Genomic DNA, 20,984 nt, shown 5'->3' with positions numbered 1-20,984 from the left:
GTTACTATGATGCCTGCAGTGAACGGTGTAGGGCCTGAGCAGGGCGGAGGTTCTAATGAAGGCAATCCGCTCTCCTCCCTCCCCATCTATGACTACTGCCACCCTTGTCCATTTTCTCTGTTTCCTTGATGGCCCCTACTGCCCACTTGACAGACCCCTGAAAGCCAACTGCTGAGGGAGTCGGGCTGGGCAGGAAAGAAGCAGAGGCCTCCTCTTGGGCCTGCTTTATTTGGGAGCGGGGTGGAGAAGGCTCTAGGCCTGCTGGGCCCGCAGCAGCGCTCGCACCTGGCCGATCTGCCAGTCGACACTGGAGTGCGCCGTGCCACCCAGGGCGGCGTACTGCTCCACGCTGTGGCTGTAGTCCCACACGCGGCTCACGTCGCCCGAGAACAGGGGGCTGGGGGAAAGAAGAGAAGGTGGGCCAGGGCCCAGCAGGGCCATCCGGGGGCCTCAGGGGCCCAGGCTTACCTCCTGGGAGGCAGCAGAGGGAGGGGAGGGGGCTGTACCTGATGGTCTGTAGATCCTTCAGTGACAGCTGGTTGAGGGCGACCCCCTTGGTCTCGGCCATGAACACAGCTTTCCCGGAGGCCTCATGGGCCTGGCGGAATGGCATCTGGGACAGCCGGGGTAAGGGCAGCACCGACTCAATCTTCCTCTGCTCCCTGTTCTGCCCATGACCTCCCTCACGCCCCCCATCCTCTGCCTAGGGGACATCCCCATCTCCTCGGCCCTCCCCCCAACCACCCCACACTCACCCCTTTGCGGACCAGGTAGTACGCGAGGTCAGTGGCCAGCATGTCAGGACTAAGAGCCCGTGCCATGTTGTCACGGTGAATCTGGGGGACACCGGTGGGGGGAGTGGTGAGTCCTGGGGACCTGGGTGGTGAAGCTGCCAGCCTCAGGCCTAAGGGGGGGTACCCTTACCCAGGACGTCCCCAGCCTTGGGCAGATCCACTCTGACCCAGCCTATTCTGCTCTCTCTGCTTGAGCCATTTGCCATCATCACTGATGATGTTTAGGGGTGCTACTGGGGTTGCCCCCAGCTTTAGCATGCATCAGAAGCACCGGGTGGTGGTGGGTAGTGGATACAGATGGCCAAAGCAAGAAACGCCGTGAGTTGATTATTGTTGAAGCTGGGGGTTAGTCCATAGGGGTTCCCTATGCGTGCTCTCAACTGTGCATCCTGAGATTTCCCATCGCAAATGACTAAAAAAGAAATCTGGTCAGGCTCGTTGATGGGACCCTTAGAGTCTAACCCACTTCCATTCTACTGCAGCTAACACATTTTGTCCCTTCCCTGTTCCCACGGGCAGGAGCAAACGCCTGCCCACCTCCCCCAACCCCCGGATCTTCTGGATGCACCCACCCTCACCTCCTCGCAAGATCACTTCCCAGCATCCCCATCCCAGAGTGTAGGGGCCTGGGGGAGAAGACCGGGGGCTTGCCTGCAGTGTAGAGATGACGCCCGTGGCCACCTGGAGGACGGCACTCATGGTGTCTGACACTTCAAATACAGCTTCCTTGTCCTCCTGGGAGGCACGTGGAGGGAGGTGAGAGCCCAGCAGCCTTGTCCCCCACGGAGGTATCCCCACTGCCCTCCACAGGGAACACTCAGCACCTCATACAACCCACACCAACAGAGAGGAGACAGTTCTCAAGGGCAGTCAAGGGCTGGCTGCATAGCAGGGGCGGTGGCAGTTCTGTGGGGCCCCTGCCTGGGTGTGCCAGGGCCCTGAGAAATGGGTGGTGTATGTGCCCGTGGGTCCCTCACCCACGGCCCAGCCTCGCACCTGTAAGTCCTTGTTGTAGGTGCTCGGAAGGCCCTTGAGTGTCATCAGGAGTCCAGCACACTGGGAAAAGAGTGAGAATGGGGAGGCTGGACCTCAGAGCCCATCCTGGAAGTTCCCGTAAGACCCTCCTGGTCAGCCCAGAAGCCTTGCCCCGCTCTCCGCCCTGTTTACCCGGCCAAACACTCGCCCCGCCTTGCTCCGGATCAGCTCCAGGCTGTCTGGGTTTTTCTTCTGGGGCATCAGGCTGCTTCCGGTGCTGGGGAGAGAGATGCTGAAAGGGCTCCCCTGCCCCCGGGGCTGGTCTGCAGGCTGGATCAGGTGAGGTCCAGCAGCAGGCAGTCCAGCAGTCCAGGTCTGCCCAGGGCCTGCGGGGGGTGGGGAGGAAGGAAGCCACGCGGGTGGGCTCAGGGCTGGGGCAGGGCAGGGCAGGGCCCAGGCTTACCTGTAGGCATCTGAGAGCTGCACAAAGCTGAATTCCTTAGTGCCATAGAGGATGAGATCCTCAGCCATCCTGCTGAGGTGGGTCATGCACAGCGAAGCCCAGAACAGGAACTCAGCTTGTGGGAGGAAAGGGAGAGCAGGCCTTCTGGTCCCCGGGCTTCCCCTCACTCAGTCTGGAGAAGCCCCAGGTGGAACAGACATGTTGTGGGAGGAGGCTGGAGAGGTGCCAGGGCTAGAGGACAAATCAGAGCACACTGCAGGGGAGTGGCCCTATCGAGGGTAAGCATGCTGGCTCCTAGACTCACCCACGAAGTCGCGCTCACTGGTGGCATCCATGCTGTTGAGGGTGATGGCCCCAAAGTTCAATTCTGGAGGAGGGGGAGATGGGGAAGGCAATAGGGCTGGGCTGGAGGGCAAGGAGGGGCTTCCTGCACCCCAAATCAGGTTGCCCACCCATGTCCTCCTTGAGACCCTTCTAGGGAGGGGTGTAGGGAGGGGCAGGAGCGGGGGAAGGTCTCTCGTACAGGTCCCAGGAAGGAAGGAGGAGCCCTGAGTGTCCCCAGCGCCACGCACCCCTGCCACAAGCCTTCTCTTGCCTCTCTAGCCTCAGCTTCCGTAGTTAATAAATGAGGGTTTCAACCAGACCCCTGCCCCCTCCAAGTGTGTGTCTGTGGGAGCTGACAGGCGCTGAGGGGGATCTCCATGGGGAGGAGGGGCAGGGCACCTCACCTGCTCGGAGCAGCTCCCGGTCCACACCCAGAGGGTTGCCTGCAATGGCCCCGCTGCAGGAACAGGGGATCCCAGGTGACCAGGGCTCCTGGCACATACGCACGTGCACACCCAAAGCCAAGCCCTGCCTGTCAGGCCTGCCACCCAGGCAGCATGGCTGATGGAACACTTGTCCCCAGGGAGCCGCAATGGCAGGCTGTGGGCAACTGGCTGGCTCTCTGGAACCTCTCTGGAGAGCTCTGGCTCTGCTCTGACATACTTGAGAACCCCCCGGTTATCCCCATCTTAGAGAGAGCTGCAGGTCTATGCAGGGTTCCCTCCCTTCCAGGTACGAAGAACCCCTGACGGAGAGGGCAGTTAGTTACCTGGCTGTCTGCCCTGTCCGTCCTAGCTCCCCTTCTTCTGTTGCTCCCCGAGGACCATGCTAACTATGTGGCACAACCCCCACCCCCAACTAGGTCCTCAGAACACGGGGGTCTTACCTCCCCAGGGGCAGGACGTTGACCCGCTTCTGTACCTCCAACAGCCTCTCAGAGTCTCTGGTCAGCGCCACGGCATGGCTGTAGGAAGCCAGGGGGCAAGAAGTCAGGGCATCCCGGGGCCCTCCCTTCCATCACAGCCCCTCCACAGCACCCCTGCCCTATGCCCCAGCCCACTCACCTCAGGATCCAGTGGCTCCAGCGGATGGGCTGAGCCCTTTGCAGGTGTGTATACCCTGGGAAGAGGACGTCACGTTCCCTGTGGGGGAAGATTAGGAGCAGGGGCCTAAGGGGCTCAGGAAGTCCATGCAAGGTGTGCCTGTGTCACCCCACACCCTGCAGGCCTGAGCCCCACCAGGGAAAAGCAGGGCCAGCCTTCCAAGGATCTGCCTGCACAAGAAACCAAGTGATCTCCTGGGGACAAACACATCATAAAAGAAGAAACCAGAAGTGGGGCGGTGTGATCCAAGGACTGGGCCAGGGCCGTGGAGCCTCCCCGGAGCAGGACTGGAGAGCAAAGGAGGAGACACAGAATGGGTACTACTCGGCAGGGGGAGTCGCATTCGTGACCCCTTGAGAAGCTCCCAGGGACTTCGGAAGAGCAGGGGGCACTTTCCCGTAGGCAAGACAGAGACCAAGGTGCTGTACGCGATGTTTTGGTTTTTTGTTTTGTTCTGCTTAATAAACAGCTTTACTGAGATGTAAATCACCTAAAACTCACCCATTTAAACTCTACACGTCAGTGTATACCCATCGCCACATCAATTTCAGAACATTTTCATTCCCCCGGAGAAGAAACCCTGTAGACATTAGCAGTCACCCCCTATTTCTCCCAGCACCCCCAGGGTGGCGGTTCTTAGCCCTTGTTTTCCCCCAGACGGTAAGGTCTGTGAAAGAGGTCACAGGGAGCTGGGGAAGAGGAAGGGTCAACCCTGTCTCTGACACCAGGTCTGCCAGGAACAAAGCCAACCCCAAAGACGTGAGGTCACAGGAGCCAAAACTTGGGATGAGGCCCGTGGGAGGCAGCTTTGGCTGTCCTACGCCAGCCACGCTGGGTAGGGACTGGGGGGAGGGATGGCAGACAGAGGGCACAGACCTGGGCTGCCCCAAGCCTACCCAAGCATAGGCAGCCCCTTTCCTCAGGCTTCAAGCATCTGCCTAGGGCCTCAGCCTCCTACTTATGAAGCCTCAGAGGGGAGCCTGCCCTGCCTGCTGAGCTCAGCAGACACGGGAGTAGGAAACACGGCAGGAAACATCCCCATTCCTGGCTGCTTTGGCTTACTTGGTCTAGGAGTTCCAGGACACCCCTGAACCCCAGGGCCTGGCTCCCCGACCCTCTTCACCCTTGCCACCTAGATCTGGCCTTCAGGCTGCCCGTCTTGGGGAAGAGGAGACCCTGGCTGCCCTCGTGCCCCTCCCTGCCACCACCTGGGAGTCCACGGGAGACTCACGCCTCTGCCCGGTCCACCATAGTTCTGATGAGCTCCCGGAGGAGGGCAGAAAGTTTAGAGCAGTTCTGCCGCATCCACAGCCTGAGGTCTGTGACCACCTGCGGGGAGGAGAGGGTGGCACTCAGGGAGACAGATGCATGGCTTCGCTGGGGAGCCAGGGCCACTGCCGAGCCCTAAATCTGCCACCTAGGCTCCCCGAGACTGGGAATGCACAGGGCCCGAGGGTGGGGTGGGGCGGGGGGCGTAGGAGCAGGCAGCACCTGGTCATTCCGACTTCGGCCCGTGTGTAGCTTCCCTGCGGTTTCACCGATGAGCTCCTGGGGGTGGAGGGAGGCATGGGGTCAGGGTCTGCCTGCTTGTAGCCCAGTGGGGTCAGCCCAGGAAGGGCCTGGCTCCTCCCAGCCCTGTCACCTTCCCTCCCTACTCCTGGGCCCTGCCATCTCTGCGGAGGCCGCCTGCTCTGAGGGCTGGCCTGCACTCTGCCACTGATGAAGGGAACAGGATGGCGGTGCTTATGCTCCAAGTGGCCTAGGGCGAGGTGGAGAGGGGAGGCCAGGCGGACAGGGAGGGGGGCATACCTTCAGACGCCGCTCGTTGGCTGTGTGAATATCTTCATCATTGGGGTTTAGCTTGAAGGTGCCCTGAGCCCACTCCTCAGCCACCTGTAGCAGATGGCAACAACCGCAGGTGTCAGGGGTCAGCCATCCACAGCCTTGGTCCCACCCTGACTCTGATCACTGAGGGTCTCCGTGTAAGAGCTGAGTCCTAGGAGTGCTCCACAGGGAAGTGTAGCCCCCACCCCCAAGGGAGCATCTCAGGCCCAGGTTTCCTTCCCCCATGAGCCACGGGCCATGGAGGCATTAAAGGATGAAGAGAGACACAGCACAGCACATGGTTTAAAGGGCACCTTGACGGTGGCGCCTGGGTGGCTCAGTAGGCTAAGCGGCCGACTCTTGATTTCAGCTCAGGTCATAATCTCGGGGTTGTGGGACTGAACCCCGTGTTGGCTCTTCGCTCAGTGGGGAGTCTGCTGCAGATTCTCTCTCTCTTCTTCGCCCTCTGCCCCTCCCCCTGCTTTCTTTCTAAAATAAATAAAGCTTTTAAAAGTTTTTTTAAAAAATAAAGAGCTCTCAATAGACATATCATCACAAGGGAAAATGATGTGCTTGGATGGCCCTACCACCTGTGCTCGGGACTTGGTAGGAGGCTGGGACCACGGGAAGGGGCTCTAGGGTGGGCCTTGGGGTGTAGAGAATACCTTGTCCAGTCCACGGAGTATCTGGTCCATCTCAGCCTTGGTGAGGAGCCCCGCCTTCTCCAGGCCCCGGCTGTAGGCCTTGCTGCCCTGCACGTCCACCTCCCACAGGTGCCGGTCGTAGGCAATGGATGAGTTGAACTTCTCCATGATGGGGTCCACTGTGCCCACAAACCGGCCACCCCATAGCTTCCCACTCTGGCCAGGAGAGCAGGAGCAGTTAATCTCCCCACCCTTGAGAACAGTGACTCTCACAAAAGGCCCACAGGAGAGCTATCAAGTCTGATGGCAGTGGCAACCAGCAGGCAGGATTATTCTCACTGGACAGATAAGGAAACTGAGGCTCAGAGAGGCTCAGGAACTTGCCCGAAGTCACTCACGGAGTCAGCGTGGGAATGTGGCTGGACACTGAAGTTAGGGTTCTCTCCCACCCTGTGATGCTTGTCTAAGGAAATGATGGCAGGGTACAAGGCACCCTGAGACTACAGCAGAACTTCTGGGACCTGTCCTGCCACTGACCGAGGGGAGAAGTCACGCTGGAATCTGGAGTTTGAATCCAGCTCTGATATTCCAACAATAAGGATAATAATCCTGGCTAACATATATCACATTCTTACTGTGGGCCAGGCATAATTTTAATTGCTTGGCATGCACCGACAGAAGCTCTCTGAAGTTGCTACCAATCCTAACCTGCTACAGACGGGGGAAACCAAGGCACAGAGCCCCTGCTGGGTGGTAGAGCCAGGACTGCAGCCCAGCTATCTGAAGCAGAGTCCGCACACACTAAACCCCGTGTTCCACCAGGGCCTCTCTGCTGGCTCTGGTATCCTGAACTTTTGCAGCAGGGACAGGCAAAGGAGCGCCTGAGGGGCCCCATCAGGCTCCAATGGCCTGCATTTCTCTCCCACAGCTTGGGGCAGGGCTTAAGATCCCAACCTCCACCACTCCTTTGGAGAGCGCCTCTGGCACATCTGTTATCATAGGCCTTCTAGAAGGTCACTAGCTGACCCTCTGCCCCCCAGGAGCTAAGGGCGGAGGGGTGGGACAGAGACACCTCTGTTTTGAAAGAGTACAGAGGCCAGGGCATGTGACAGATGGGGGAGGGGTACGGAACACATGGGGAGCTGTCCCAGCTCCCAGGATGCCAAGGATTAGCAGAGTGCTCCCTGGGTGAGGGTAGGCATTGCCAACTTTCCTGCGGAGGGGGAGTTTATAACTGCTGCTGGGGACGTTTGTCCTCCTCTGTCACCCTGCAGTGTCCCAGACCTTTCCTAGCCCCCCGATTGTGAGTATGTATATAACCTCTCTAAGCTGCAGGGTTACCCCTCGATAACATAAGGGCAATAGCAGCACCTCTCTGCCGGAGTTCTTGTGAGCATTCAATTAGGTAAAATTTCTAAGTGCATACATAGCACAGTGCCTGGCACTCAGTAAATTCTCTTAGTAAGGGAGGGGCCGAGGGCTGCCAGGGGCAGGGTGGGGGCCTCCAGCCCGCTCAGGCTCCAGGCTGTGAAGTGACCCCTCATTGCCCAGCAGCCCTGGCTGTCTGAGGACTCTGCCCTGCAGAAGCAGCCTCCGCCCCCCTCAACCTCTTGAGCTAGATCCGCCCCTTACCCGCCAAGCCTAGACCTTCCGCAAAGCACCACGTGGGTCCCTTTCCTGTCTGCTGGGGTCAGAGGACCAGGGCCGGCCAGTGCCGGTCAGGATTGGGACCAGCCGGCCCCTCAGCCAGAACCTGGCACTGCCTCCTCCAGCAGGCCCTGGACTCCCTGCCTGGGTTGTTAGTAATAACAACTACTTAACAAGCGAGGCTGCAGCCAAACCAATTAGCACCAACCCACAGGGCAGCCTGGGGCAAGCAGAAGGCACCTGATGCTCTGGTCTCCTGAAGGCAGCCCACTCTGGATGGGCGCCAAGCTCCCACCCCACTGGCAGGCTTAAAAAGAACCCGGAAAGAGGGGGCCGGGGTAGTTCAGTCCGTTCAGCGTCTGACTCTTGGTTTCTGCTCAAAGTCCTGAAATAGAGCTGCTCCGCTCAGCTCCCTGCTCTGCGGGGAGTGTGCAGTTTGGGATTCTCTCTCCCGCTCCTGGCCACCTATCCCCACCACAAGCTCTCAATCTCTCCCTCAAATAAATAAATAAAATCTTAAAAAAAAAAAAAAGATCCCAGAAGGATGTCAGAATGAGGTGCCACCCTGTGGGCTCTGAAGAGAGGGGGAGACCCAATGTGGCAGAAAGGGCTCTCCTCTGACCTAGGGCACATCTGGGCCAGAATGATACCTCTGAGGCAAGGGGGCAGGAGCACTGGTTTGGGCTGGGATGAATGAGCAACAGCCCGTTTAGAATGCACAAGGAAAATAACGTGTTCTTACTGTCAGTATCATTAGCCACCATTTACCAGGCACCTGCTATGTAGTACGAGAGCCTGGCCCTGTGCCAGGCATGAGGTGGGCACTGTTACCCTGGGAGGTCGACTGACTGCTTCAGAAACCAACTTCGTTTGCCTCCAAAGTCAAAGGCCTGTTGTCCGCCCCCCCCCCCCCCCCCCGCACCATGATCCAGAAACTAGCAGGGCAGGCGTTCTTACCCAGTTTATTCAGATGAACAAACCGAGGTCCAGAGAGAGGGAAGTGCCTTGCTAACTAATGAGGACCCAAAAGGACTGGAACCCAGACCTCCTGCTTCCCAGGCCACAGGTACCTTCACTGGCATCAAGCAAAGAGCCCCTTTTACCTGAAAGGTTCAAAGCCCTGACTTCATGATCCAGTACCTTACAGAAGCAGGCAGAGATCTATTATTATCCCCATTTGCCAGATAATTCAACTGAGGCCCGAGAAAAGGGACTTGTGCCTAGTCAGTGGTCAGGAAGAGAACCCAGGGGCCCCCTGGCTCTAAGGAAGGGAGGCCAGTGAGACAGGAAGCCACCAGGCACTGGGGCCACTAGGGCCACAGGACATGGTCCCCCACCTCCTGGTTCTTCGCACAAGCCAGAATCAAGTGGACTGGGCTACACAGGGACAACTGCGGCAGCAGGAGAAGGGGCGCAGGGTGAGGACTAACAGGAAGGGCATCTGGGAAGAAGGAATGAAGAGGTGAGGGAGCTGAAGGAGTGGGCAGCTCCTTTCCTGCCCCCTCGCTGGGAGCACTATCAGGTCAGGTCAGGGCCTTTCCTAGCCTTGTGACTTGGTGAGTGCCACACAGGTCCCTGGGGAGGAGAGGGGAGAGAGCCGACGGTAATGCGGCCACCGGGAAGTCCAGGCACAGGTCTCTCCCAGGCTCCGGCATGTGCACCAGGACGTACGCGTCGCCTGGAGCCAGCGAAGACGACTACCAGGAAGGTGGCCGGCGACGGGTCTGGCATCGGGAGATCCCGTGTGCAGGTCACGGCCCTGGTTGGCTCCCAGAGCGCCCCTCCCCCTCGTTTGGAGACTAGGAGGACCTGCGTCCCCGAGATCCCACTCACCTCCGATGCCATGATGGGCGGTTCCTCGTCGTCCAGGAACCTGGGTGATCCTGGTCTGGAAGACAAGCCGGGACTGACAACCTCCTCGGTGCCCGGACGGGGTCCCTCGGGCGGGGCCGGCTCCGGCCTCCGGCTCTACGCTTGGCCCCGCGCAGCCTGTGGGGAGGCGAACGTGGGCAGCGCCCAGCGCGCGCGCCACGGTCGTCGGCGTCCTCCGCTCCGCCCGCCGCGCGCGTCCCGCCCGTCCCGCCTGTCCCGCACTTACCACCTCCTGACCGCGCGGTCAGTCCCCTAGCCAGCCACCTGGCGGGGCTTTTCTGGCCGCGCGAGCGTCAGCAGCTGCCCGGCCCTGTGCCCGCCTCCTGGCGGCGGGCGCACCAATCCCAGGAGGCCTGGCGGAGTGGGCGTTGCCTGGGCCCTCCAACCCTGGCTGTGGGCGGAGCCGCTTCGGGAGTGGCTTAGGATCCAGCGGCTCCAGGGCTGGGGTGAGGGTGGTGAGGGTAGTGCCTGAGCGACAGCGCTGAGGGCCACACACTGTGCCTGGCATTGGAAACACCCGTCCAGGCCTGGCGGGCTCACAGGGTACATAATGTGAAAAGGCATGCCCGATTATTCATTCATTCATTCATTCATTCAACAAAAGGTACCGGGCACCTCCTTTGTGCCAGGTAGAGTTGGACACTGAAGAAAAAGAAATGAGCACAAGAAATGATACCTGGCTCAAAAAGCCCTGACAAAGCGTGGACAAGTGTTCGGGGAGCCCTGACGGCAGCACGGAGGGCGGCGTCTATTTGGGGTACTCAGGGAAGATTTCCCTGACGTGATTAACTATTCAACAAAATGAGAAGCTGGGTTCTAGACAGTGGAGGTACGGCATCCAGCTTGTGCCCTGAAAGGGCTTCTGATGGAGATGTCCCCGAAGATGAGAGGGAATTAGCTCTGCAAGGAAGAGGATTAGAATTTTCCCGGCAAAGGGAGTAGCTGGGCAAAGGCCTGCAGGCCAGAATGTGAATGGCCTGCTTGGAGAACAGGAACCGGTTAGAGCAGCTGTAACAAAGGGACAGGAGCAGGGTGACCAGGAGTGGTGGGAAGTATGTTTGGGCAAGATTACGAAGGGCTTTGAATGTCAAGTGGTCCTGTAGATCATAGGGACCAACAGACCGGAATTACTTGCAGTTCCTAGAATGCATCAGGCTCTTTCAAGCCTCCTTAAGTGCTCTTTCCTGTGCTTGGAATGCCCTTCCTTCACTGTGTCTCACTATTCCCATTTGTCCATCAGTATTCTAGCCAACCATCATCAATGCTGGGGAGACTCCCAGCTGACACGTGTCCAGCTCTGGGCTCCCATTAGATCCTATAGGAGCATCTAGTAGTCTTTTCCTGAATGGAGAGCACTGTAGTTGTAGCTTCTGAGTCCTCTCCCCTACCCAGGCCTCATCCACATTATCTCCATGACTCCCACCCTTTCTTGTCTTCTCCCACAGAAGCCCCCAGAACTGGGCTGCATCAGGGCACAGTTAGATAAAGATGGGGAAGCCCATGAAACCAGCCGTGAGCCATGTGGTCCTCTAAACTGAGAGAGCATTGTGGCAAGTCCCTGGGATCTACCTGCTAGGGTCTGAAGCCTGACATTCGCTTCCCGGGTGGCCACGTGTGAGCACCAGTGGTACTTTGCAAACATGAGTTCACATCCCTGAATATCTAGCAACATGCAGGGGCAAACCCTCTGGTGAATGAATTGAGGCTGGAAAGAGAGTCAGGAAGATGTCTGAGAGCAAGGCTATAAGCATGAGGCATAACACAGGTAAGGCTGTAAATACAACACTTCACACATCGGCTCACCAGGTGCCAGACAGTGCTAATTTATCCTAACAATGGTCCTATTTACAATGGTCCTATTTACAGGTTGAGGCTGCAAAGGGTTAGGGGTTAGCGGACACGCCTGTGAGCAACCAGTTAGAAACAGACAGTCTGGCTGACCACACATGACAGAAGAGAGACTGTCACCTCAGATTTGCTTGCAGCATATAGCAAGCCTGTTCTGTCTGTGCAGAGGCCCCTGCACGGGTGGGGAAAGAAACTCAGAAGAAGGAAGACGAGAAGGCAGCATGAAGGTTTGTGAAGGAAAAAAAGGCAGACAAATCAAAAGAGTCTGCAGTTAAGGCTCTGACAGTAGACACTAACATGGACATGACCCTTGATCTTAAGGAAATGCCCTTGGCATTAAAGACTCATGGAAGCACAGTAACCAAGTTCTCTCTGAAAAAGCTGAGGTCCCTGAGCAAAACCTCAGGGAGGCTGAGAGAGGTTTGGAGAAGGGTTCCTGCCAGTGGCCAGTCTGTTGCCAGCACAGGGAAGATGGATAAGAAGAAGAGGTCCTCTCCAACCACTGGAGGCCACCCTCTGCTACCTGTAGTCCATAGACAGGTCAGACAAGGGATCTGAAGGGTGACTATCTCGGGCCTTCAAGAGGCAACACTTAGTCCATACAATAGCCTAGCCACTCCTGCCCCAAGTAGGAGGTTCAGGAGGACCCTAAGTTTGGCCTGGGAGCATGACTGGAAAGAAAACTGGCTCTTGGGCCATTGTGGAAAGCAGTTACAAGTGCATCGTTCTTAAGGACCTCTTTGATGACCATCAGACCCAGTTCCCCTTTAGACTGACAGGATGTGGCTGCTGGTGTTTGCAGACTGGGTGAGTCCATTCCCAGGGAATTGCTAGTGTTGTCTCAATCTTATAATGCAAAAGAAATGGTGGCTGAGATTGAATCAAATTCTCAAGGCTTATTAAATGACAGGTGCAAAAATTCACAGCCAGAAAACACTGAACTCCCTTTTGTAATCATAGATTAGTTTGTATTTTCCAGATCAATCTATTTATCATCTATCTATCTATCTATCTATCTATCTATCTATCTATCTATCTAATTTATTTCTTGTCTGGCTTTCTCACTCGGCATAATTATTTTGAGGTTCATCCATGTTATTGCATGTATCAATAGTTCATTTCTTTTTATTGATAAGTAGTATTCTGTTGTAGGGATATGCCCCAATTTGTTTATCCCATTGTCTGTTGATGGACATTTGGGTTGCTTCCAATTTTTGGCTATTACAAATAAAACATGCATGTACAAGTCTTTCTATGCACATATGCTTTCATTTCCCTTGGATAAATACCTATGAATGGAATGACTGGACCATATGGTCGATGTATATTTTATTTTTTAGGAAATTACCAAATAGTTTTGCAGAGTGTTATACAAATTTACTTTTCCCACCAACAGTATATGAGAGTTTCAGTTCTGCACATCTTTGTCAACACTTAGAATGGTCAGTCTTTTTGACTTTAGTCACTCTTATAGGTGTATAGTGTGTTTCATTATTGCTTTAATTTGCATTTCCTTAATGACTAATGCTGAGCATTTTTTCATATGGTTATTTGCCATCCATGTGTTATCTTCTTTGGTGAGGTGTCTATTCAAATTTTTTGCCCTTTTTAAATTGGATTCTTTGCTTATTGCTGTATTTTGAGAGTTCTTTATATGTTCTGGATACAAGTCATTCACCCAGATAAGCACTTTGCAAAGATTTTCATCCAGTCTGTGGTTTGTCTTTTCTTTGTCTGAACAGCATTTTTCTTAGAATAAAAAAAAAATTTTTTATTAACATATAATGTATTATTTGTTTCAGGGGTAGAGGCCTATGATTCATCACTCTTATGCAATTCACAACACTCGCCATAGCACATACCTCCCCAATGTCCATCACCCAGCCACCCCATCCCTCCCACCCCCCTCCTCTCCAGCAACCCGCAGTTTGTTTCCTGAGATTAAGAGTCTCTTATGCTTTGTCTAGAGCAGAAGTTTTTAATTTTGATGATACAAGTCCCTTATCAGGTATATGATGTATGATCTGCAAATATTTTTTTCCTATTCTGTGGATTGTTTTTTCACTTTCTTGTTTGTACTGTTTGTGGCACAAATGTTTTTAATCTTGATGAAGTCCAGTTTATCCATTTTTTTTCTTTTGTTGCTTATTTTGGCCATTCTGGGTCCCTTGCATCCTCATATGAATTGTATAATTAACTTGTTAATTTCTGCAAAAAAGGCAGTTGGAATTTTGATAAGGATGTATTGACATCAATTTGGAGAGTACTGATATTTTAACAATATTAAGTCTTCCAGTCACAAACACGGGATGCTTCTAATTTAATAAGATCTTATTTAATTTCCTTCAATAATATTTTATAATTTTCAGAGCACAAGTTTTGGATTACTTTTGATAAATTTGTTCCCAAGAATTTTATTCTTTTTGATGCTATTATAAATGGAATTGTTTTTCTTGATTTCATTTCCCAGCTGTTCACTGTTGATGTATAGAAATGTGATTTATTTCAATATATTGATCTTGTGTCTTGCAATCTTGTTGAATTTGATTATCCAGCAGTTTTTTTTAGTGGACTTCTTATGATTCTCTACATACAATATCATGTTATCTGCTAATATAGTTTTTGCTTCTTCCTTTCCAATCTGAGTGCTTTTTTTTTCTTGCTTAATTGCTCTGACTAGTACTTCCAGTACAATTTTGAATAGAAGTGGTGAGAGCGGACATCTTTGTCCTGTTCCTGATCTTAGGGAGAAGACATCCAGTCTTTTACCATTAAGTATGGTGTTAGACGTAGGTGTATTGGTTTCCTAGAATGGCCATAACAAAGTACCACAAGCTGCAGTGGCTTAAAACAACAGAAGTTTATCCTCTCACAGTTCTGAAGGCTAGAAGTTTGGAATGAAGGTGTCAGCATGGCCATGCTCCTTCTGAAGTCTCTAGGGAAGAAGGCTTCTTTGCCTCTTCCTAGCTTCTGGTGACTCTCAGCCATCCTTGGCATTCTTTGACTTGTAGCTGCATCATTCTGATTTCTGCCTTTATCTTTACACAGCCTTCTCTCCTAGGTCTCCTCTGTGTCTTTGTATCTAAATCTCCCTCTCCTTTCTCTTAGAAAGACAGCAATCTTTGGATTTAGGGCCCACCCTAATCTTTTAACTTGAGTATAATGCAAAGATCCTATTTCCAAATAAGGTCATATTCACAGGTCCTAGGGGTTGTGACTTGAATATATTTTCCGGGGGTCGGGGCCGGGGGGTGGGGGTGGGGGGTGCACAATTCAATCCACTACAGTCAGATTTTATTAGATGCCCTTTACCAAGTTGAGAAAGTTCCGTTCTATTCTTACTTCATGGTTATTTCTGTGTAAACAATCAATTGTGTTTATAGAGACTTAAGTAGTAAGAAAAAATCTTACATATTTGCCTATGTAGTCAGCATTTCCTTGGCTTTTTATTCCTTTGTATGGATCCAGATTTCCATCTGCTATCATCTTCCTTTTGTCTGAAGCATTTCCCTATTTTTCTATAGCACCGATGATGAATCCTTCCAGCTTTTGTATCCCTGAAAATGTCTTCATGTCATCCTGTTGTTGTTCTGAGAAATATTTCTCCCACATACGGAATTCTACCTTGACTCCTTTCCCCAGTATTTTGAAGATGTTGCTCCACTGTCATCTCACTTGCATTGTTTCTAACGACAAATCTGTCAAGCTCATCTTTGTACCTCTATATGTCACATGTCTTTTTTCTTTTTCCCTCTAGCTGCTTTTAAGATTTTTTCTTGATCACTGATTTTGAGAAACTGATTGCGATATGTCTTGGTGCAGTTTTCTTCATTTTTCTTGTTGAGTATCTTAGGTCTGTGGATTTAGAGGTTTTAATATTAAAATATCTTTCTACCCCTTCTTGCTTCTTTTTTTTTGTACACAGGCTTGAAGTATCCCACGGCTCATTGATGGTCTTTTATTTTTGCTGATTCTTTTTTTTCTGTGTTTCATTTTGGATGGTGCCTATTTTTATGCCTCTAATTCACCCAACTTTTTCTCTATAATGTCTAATCTGCTATCCATCCAATCCAGTATCTCAAATCTCGCAGTTTTCTTTCCTTTTCTTTTTTAACACACAGCTGCTGGTGCATCTTTAAAATATCACAAAGAAGTCTGAAAAATCATCTGGCATCTCACTGTTTCTGTAGTTGAACAGCTTAGATCTTATCCATTAGCCTGCTGAACTTTTCCTTTTTCAGAAACAGATACCATCCAAAAATGTTCTGATATCCTTATTTTTAACTCTTGTAGCTTGCTGAATCAAAGCAGCTGAATTTGATACAAGTTCAATGTCATTCCTTCAAGAATTAACTCATCTTTTGGGCTCGTGATACTGAACAGGCAATGCCTGGCCTCATCTGAACCCAGCAGATGCATTTTTTGCCCAAGAAATTTCAGATTTCAACAAGAGAATCATAGTTCTGAATCACAGCATTGATGGGGAAGTGAACACACAGAGACTTTATCTTGTACTGGAAGCCCAGTGTAACACACGTAACCGTGTTCTGCGCATGACTACAGAGTGTGAACAGTAGCCAGTTCCTTTCTATTGCCCTACCATCTGTCCACTTGGAGCCCCTTCTTTTTCTTTTCAAGGAAACTGAGTTCTACATTGATGTAATTGGAGTCCCTTCTAAGGTTTCTTCTTCTTCTTCTTCTTCTTCTTCTTTTTTTTAAAGATTTTATTTATTTATTTGACAGAGAGAGACAGCCAGAGAGAGAGGGAACACAAGCAGGGGGAGTCAGAGAGGAAGAAGCAAGCTCCCAGCGGAGCAGGGAGCCCGATGCGGGGCTCGGTCCCAGGACCCTGGGATCACCCCCTGGGCCGAAGGCAGATGCTTAATGACTGAGCCACCCAAGGGCCCCCCTCAGGTTTCTTCGAGGGGGCTTCACAATAACGGTATAGCCCTCCAAAGTGATGTCAACATTTTCTGGTATGCCATCAGTCTGATTCCTGAGAATGATCTTTATTCTCATGGTAGATGGGGCAAAAAAAAAAGCTCAAATCTTTTAGTTTTCAACTCTAGACTTTGGTTTGGGCCTTTTTTGATATCTTTTATGTCTCTGGTTAACCTTCTTTTTTTTTTGTATGAGGTGATAATTTTATTATCATTTTCATAACATTTTAACTTATTATTGACATCATATAGAAATGCTATTATCTATTAACTTTTTGTTGTGGTAGAAAACATGTATCATAAAATTTATCATCTTAGCCATTTTTAAGTGTACTGAACTACGGTTCAGTAGTGTGGAGTATATTAACATTGTTGTGAGGCAGGTCTCCAGAACTTTTTCGTCTTGCAGAACTGACACTATATACATTAAACAACAACTCCCCTTTACCCACTGCCCCCAAGCCCCGGTCACCATCATTTTACTTACTCTGTATATGAATTTGACTACTTTATATTTCTCGTATAAGTGGAATCACACGTTATTTTAACTTTTGTGACTGGCTTATTTCACTTAGCATAATGTCCTCAACGTTCATCTATGTCCCTATAAATCTTCTTGAGTTTTGCTCTGGGATGCAGTTATATTACTTGGAAACAGTTTGATCCTTTTAGGTTTTGTTTTCATTATTTTCTAGGTAGGTCAGTAGCAATGCTCAGTCTAGAGCTCATTATTTCCCACTCATGAGGGAAGATTTTCCTCAATATTCTACCCAATGAATTACAAGTTTTCCCAGTCTGATTGGCAGAAACAGGCACTATTTTCCTTTTTTTTCCTGATTGTTCTTTCCCCCACATTCAGTTTCCTCACATGCATGCATTGGTTCAGTAACCCGCTGGATACTTGAGGAGGACCCTCTGTAGATCTCCAGAGTCCTCTCCCTCTATGGTTCTCTTCTCTCTGCTACTCTGTTTCATGAATTCTAGAAGCCTCTGATTCTTTTGGCTCTCCATTTTGTCTTCTCAACTCAGGGAGTCCGCCAGGCTCTGCCTCTGTTCTGCCTCCCTGCATCATGTCCTGAGAACTTTCTCAAAACAGTAAGCTGGATTACTATAGGGCTCACTTCTTTTATTTCTGTCTCTCAGAAATTGCCATCCTTCATCGAAAATCTTTCTTTCATGTACTTTTTCTTTAAAAAAAATTTTTTTTGGTGGGCACCTGGGTGGCACAGCGGTTAAACGTCTGCCTTCGGCTCAGGGCGTGATCCCGGCGTTGTGGGATCGAGCCCCACATCAGGCTCTTCCGCTATGAGCCTGCTTCTTCCTTTCCCACTCCCCCTGCTTTGTGTTCCCTCTCTCGCTGGCTGTCTCTGTCTCTGTCGAATAAATAAATAAAATCTAAAAAAAAAAATTTTTTTTTTTTGGTTGTTTCAGCCATGATGGTAAATCAGGTCCAAGTGACTCCATCTTGGTCAGAAGCAAAAATCCAGTGGCAGTTATTTAACACGAAAGACAGGGTGATGGAGTCAGACTTACCTTGGTTTAAATCCCAACTCAGTCACTTAAAGTGGAGGAAAACTTCTGTATCCAAATGCTTATTTGATTGTTTTGATTTTTTTAAATGCATTTATTTGAGAGACAGAGCATGAACAGGGGGGAGGGAGAAGCAAGCTCCCCACTGAGCGGGAGCCTGCCTTGGGGCTTGATCCCAGGACCCTGAGATCATGACGTGAGCCAAAGGCAGATGCTTAACGGACTGAGCCATCCAGGCGCCCTTTCGATGTTTAAAAGACATTCAAAACTGAATCCCTGATCTTCCCCCCAAATGTGGTCGTGGTTCTGTCCTTCCCATGACAATAAATGGCAATACCATCCGTCTAGTTGCTCAGACCAAAAACTGTAGTGTCATCCTTGACCCCTGTTTTTCCTTATACCCAAATTCAATCAGTCATATAATCTTCTTGGATATATTTCAAATATACCCAGAATCTGACTGTTTCTCCCCTCTCCACTGCTTCTTCCTGGACTGAGCCATCATGGACCATGATCTTTTGCCTTCCCACTGTCCCTGCTTCTACCCTTGCCCTTATAGGGTCTCTCTCTCTCTCTCTTTTTAAGATTTTATTTATTAATTGGACAGAGAGAGAGACACAGCGAGAGAGGGAACACAAGCAGGGGGAGTGGGAGAGGAAGAAGCAGGCTTCCCAGCAGAGCATGGAGCCCGATGCTGTGCTCGATCCCAGGACCCTGGGATCACGGCTTGAGCCGAAGGCAGACGCTTAACGACTGAGCCACCCAGGTGCCCCCCTTATAGGGTCTTTTCTCAACACAGGAGCCAGAAAGATTCTTTTACAGTTTAAATTAGAGCATGCCACTTCTATGCTCAAACGTCCCCTACGGCTCCCCATTTCACTCAGAGTGCAAGCCAGTGTCCTTCCAGTGGCCTAGAACCCAGTGACCTGCCCTGCTCCCTTCTTCCTTAATACCTCTCTACCCTCTTCTCCCATGACTCTCCTGTCACTCAATCACTCTCTACTCCAGTCACACTGGCTCCCTGTGTTCTTCAAACATTCAGGCATGTTCCTTTATGTTTCCTTACACTTTATACTTCTTGCTGTTCCCCTTGTCAAGAACGTTGCCCCACGTCTCTTCATGTCTCACGTCCTCGAAACCTTCTTCATATCCCTGCCCACAAGTCACCCTCTCACAAAGTGAGGACTTCCCTCAACTACCTCGTTTAAAGGAGAAATTTCTCTTTCTACCTTCTTACCTTTGTTTTTCTCCACAGTATTTATCACTCTTTGACATGCGACATTTGTTATCTGTTTATTTACAGCAGTCCCTGCACACTAGAATGTGAGTGGGGATTTCTGTCTGTCTTACTCTTTAACGCATTCCAAGTACCTAGATCATTGAAGGAACACAATAACTATTTGTTAAATGAAAAAGAAAAAAGGATGACCTCGCCTGTATGATTTGTTGTGAGATCTGAGTTAATAATATAGGTACGATTTCAAGACTGGGTCTGGCAGCTACATAATCGGCACTCAGTACATATGTCGTCATTGCTATAATTCACAACAACAACTGAACTCCCCGGAGAAGGGGGAAACAAGGAGGAAAGGGATAGGCTCTTCCCTCATCACACCTCCCGAGCATCATGGTAGGAAATTTCAAGTTCTGGCTCCTGCCTGAGGGAAGTAGTTAAGGAAATAGTTTAAAGGTAAGCTGAGGTGTTTTCTATATATAAATAGGGCAATAAACACAGAATAACAATGATAGCTAATATTCCTTGAGCTCTAACTGTGTGCTAGGCTCTTGCTAAACTTAACCTTACATATTGATTATCTCCTTAAATCTTCACAACCACCTCTTGTGGCCAATGCTATAATTACTCCCATTCTACTGATGAGGATACTGAGTCCGGGAGGGATTAAGTGGCTTGCCCACCAATATTCAGCTAGGAAGTGGCTGAGTTGGGAATTGAACCCCATTAGTCTGGCCACAAAGCTCACGTTATGTGCAGGACAGCAATAACATTGGTCTAGGGAGCATGCCAAGAGGTTGATTCATCAGAAATTAATTACCTGAGGGATCAAGTTAACAACTGGCTAAGAGAAACATCGCGAAATCTTATATGTCAATCAACTGTCTTTCCAGTCCTTGTGGTGAAAACAGAAGTTGGACAAGGAGTCTTGGGCTTGTCAGTTGCTGTACTCTTTTATGTTTGACCATACATATCTGGTGTCGAGTGTGCAGAAGCCAACCGGAACGAATGCCGCAGGGGATGGCAAGAGCCCTAGTTAGATCTTCATAGAGATAGCCCATGGCCCAGCCTGGGCAGAAGATCACCACCGGCAGCACTTCAGAAGGACTCAAGCGACCGTTACTATCCTGGAGTATGCTTTATGTCAGGCTCTGAGAGTCAGAAGAGCCCGGGGTTGAATCTAAGCCACGTTACTCCTTGGGTGTAGCCTCAGGTAATTACTCAACCCCTTGGAGGTTCAGTAAAAAAGGGATATTGATACTCATACACTGAGCACTGAGTGAAGAAGTCGTATATGGACTATGCTTGATTTATACTAAGCACTCAAGAAATGATTGTTGCCATTATGAATAAATGAAGCCCTAGTGGGCCAGGATGATGCTAGTTTGAAGTAATAAGAATCAAGACTATTATTTACTCAGTGCTTTTCATGTTCAAGGGGCTCTATGTGCATATTAGTTATGTATTGCTCTCTCTATGGCTATTGCTATAACAAAACATCCCAAATTGTAAAACAACAACTGTAATAATTACTATTACTTTTGCTCATTCTGGAGGTTGAATGGGCTCAGCTAGGAGGTTCTGGCTAAAGGGTTTCTCATGGAGTTGCCGTCAGACACTGGCTGGAGTTGGGGTCATTTCAAAGGCTTCGTCAGTCACAGGTCTGATGCCTGGGCTGGGACGATTCAAATGGCTGGGGGCTGCAAGAGTCCGCGTAAGTGTGTAATTTCTCCATGTGGTACCTCCCGCCTAGTGGTTTGAAGGTAGCTGCACTTCTTACTGGATG

The 20,984-nt window shown here is 50.7% G+C and overlaps 1 protein-coding gene across 2 annotated transcripts; it reads right to left on the bottom strand.

The window, feature by feature from the left end:
- Window positions 1–209: 209 nt before the first annotated feature.
- On the bottom strand, window positions 210–9,994 carry ASL (argininosuccinate lyase). 2 transcript variants are annotated; one of them, XM_002925792.4, is made up of 17 exons: window positions 9,873–9,994; window positions 9,608–9,763; window positions 6,149–6,343; window positions 5,469–5,552; window positions 5,151–5,207; window positions 4,891–4,988; window positions 3,621–3,698; window positions 3,443–3,520; window positions 2,961–3,013; window positions 2,537–2,599; window positions 2,233–2,347; window positions 1,962–2,046; window positions 1,791–1,850; window positions 1,446–1,529; window positions 756–836; window positions 507–613; window positions 210–397 (listed from the first exon to the last, which is right to left on the bottom strand). In XM_002925792.4, exons 2-17 carry the CDS (start codon window positions 9,617–9,619, stop codon window positions 253–255), a joined length of 1,395 nt encoding a protein of 464 aa, XP_002925838.1. In that variant the 5' UTR covers window positions 9,620–9,763; window positions 9,873–9,994; the 3' UTR covers window positions 210–252. The 2 variants fall into 2 exon arrangements, with proteins under 2 accessions (XP_002925838.1, XP_011231342.1); XM_011233040.3 differs by having other exon boundaries at window positions 9,608–9,662; window positions 9,873–9,972.
- Window positions 9,995–20,984: the final 10,990 nt, after the last annotated feature.

The sequence above is a fragment of the Ailuropoda melanoleuca genome, chromosome 10 (assembly GCF_002007445.2).
Source record: "Ailuropoda melanoleuca isolate Jingjing chromosome 10, ASM200744v2, whole genome shotgun sequence".
Taxonomy (NCBI): domain Eukaryota; kingdom Metazoa; phylum Chordata; class Mammalia; order Carnivora; family Ursidae; genus Ailuropoda; species Ailuropoda melanoleuca.
The sequence above is the reverse complement of the archived record's forward strand: the minus strand, read 5'-3'. Positions and strand labels throughout refer to the sequence as shown.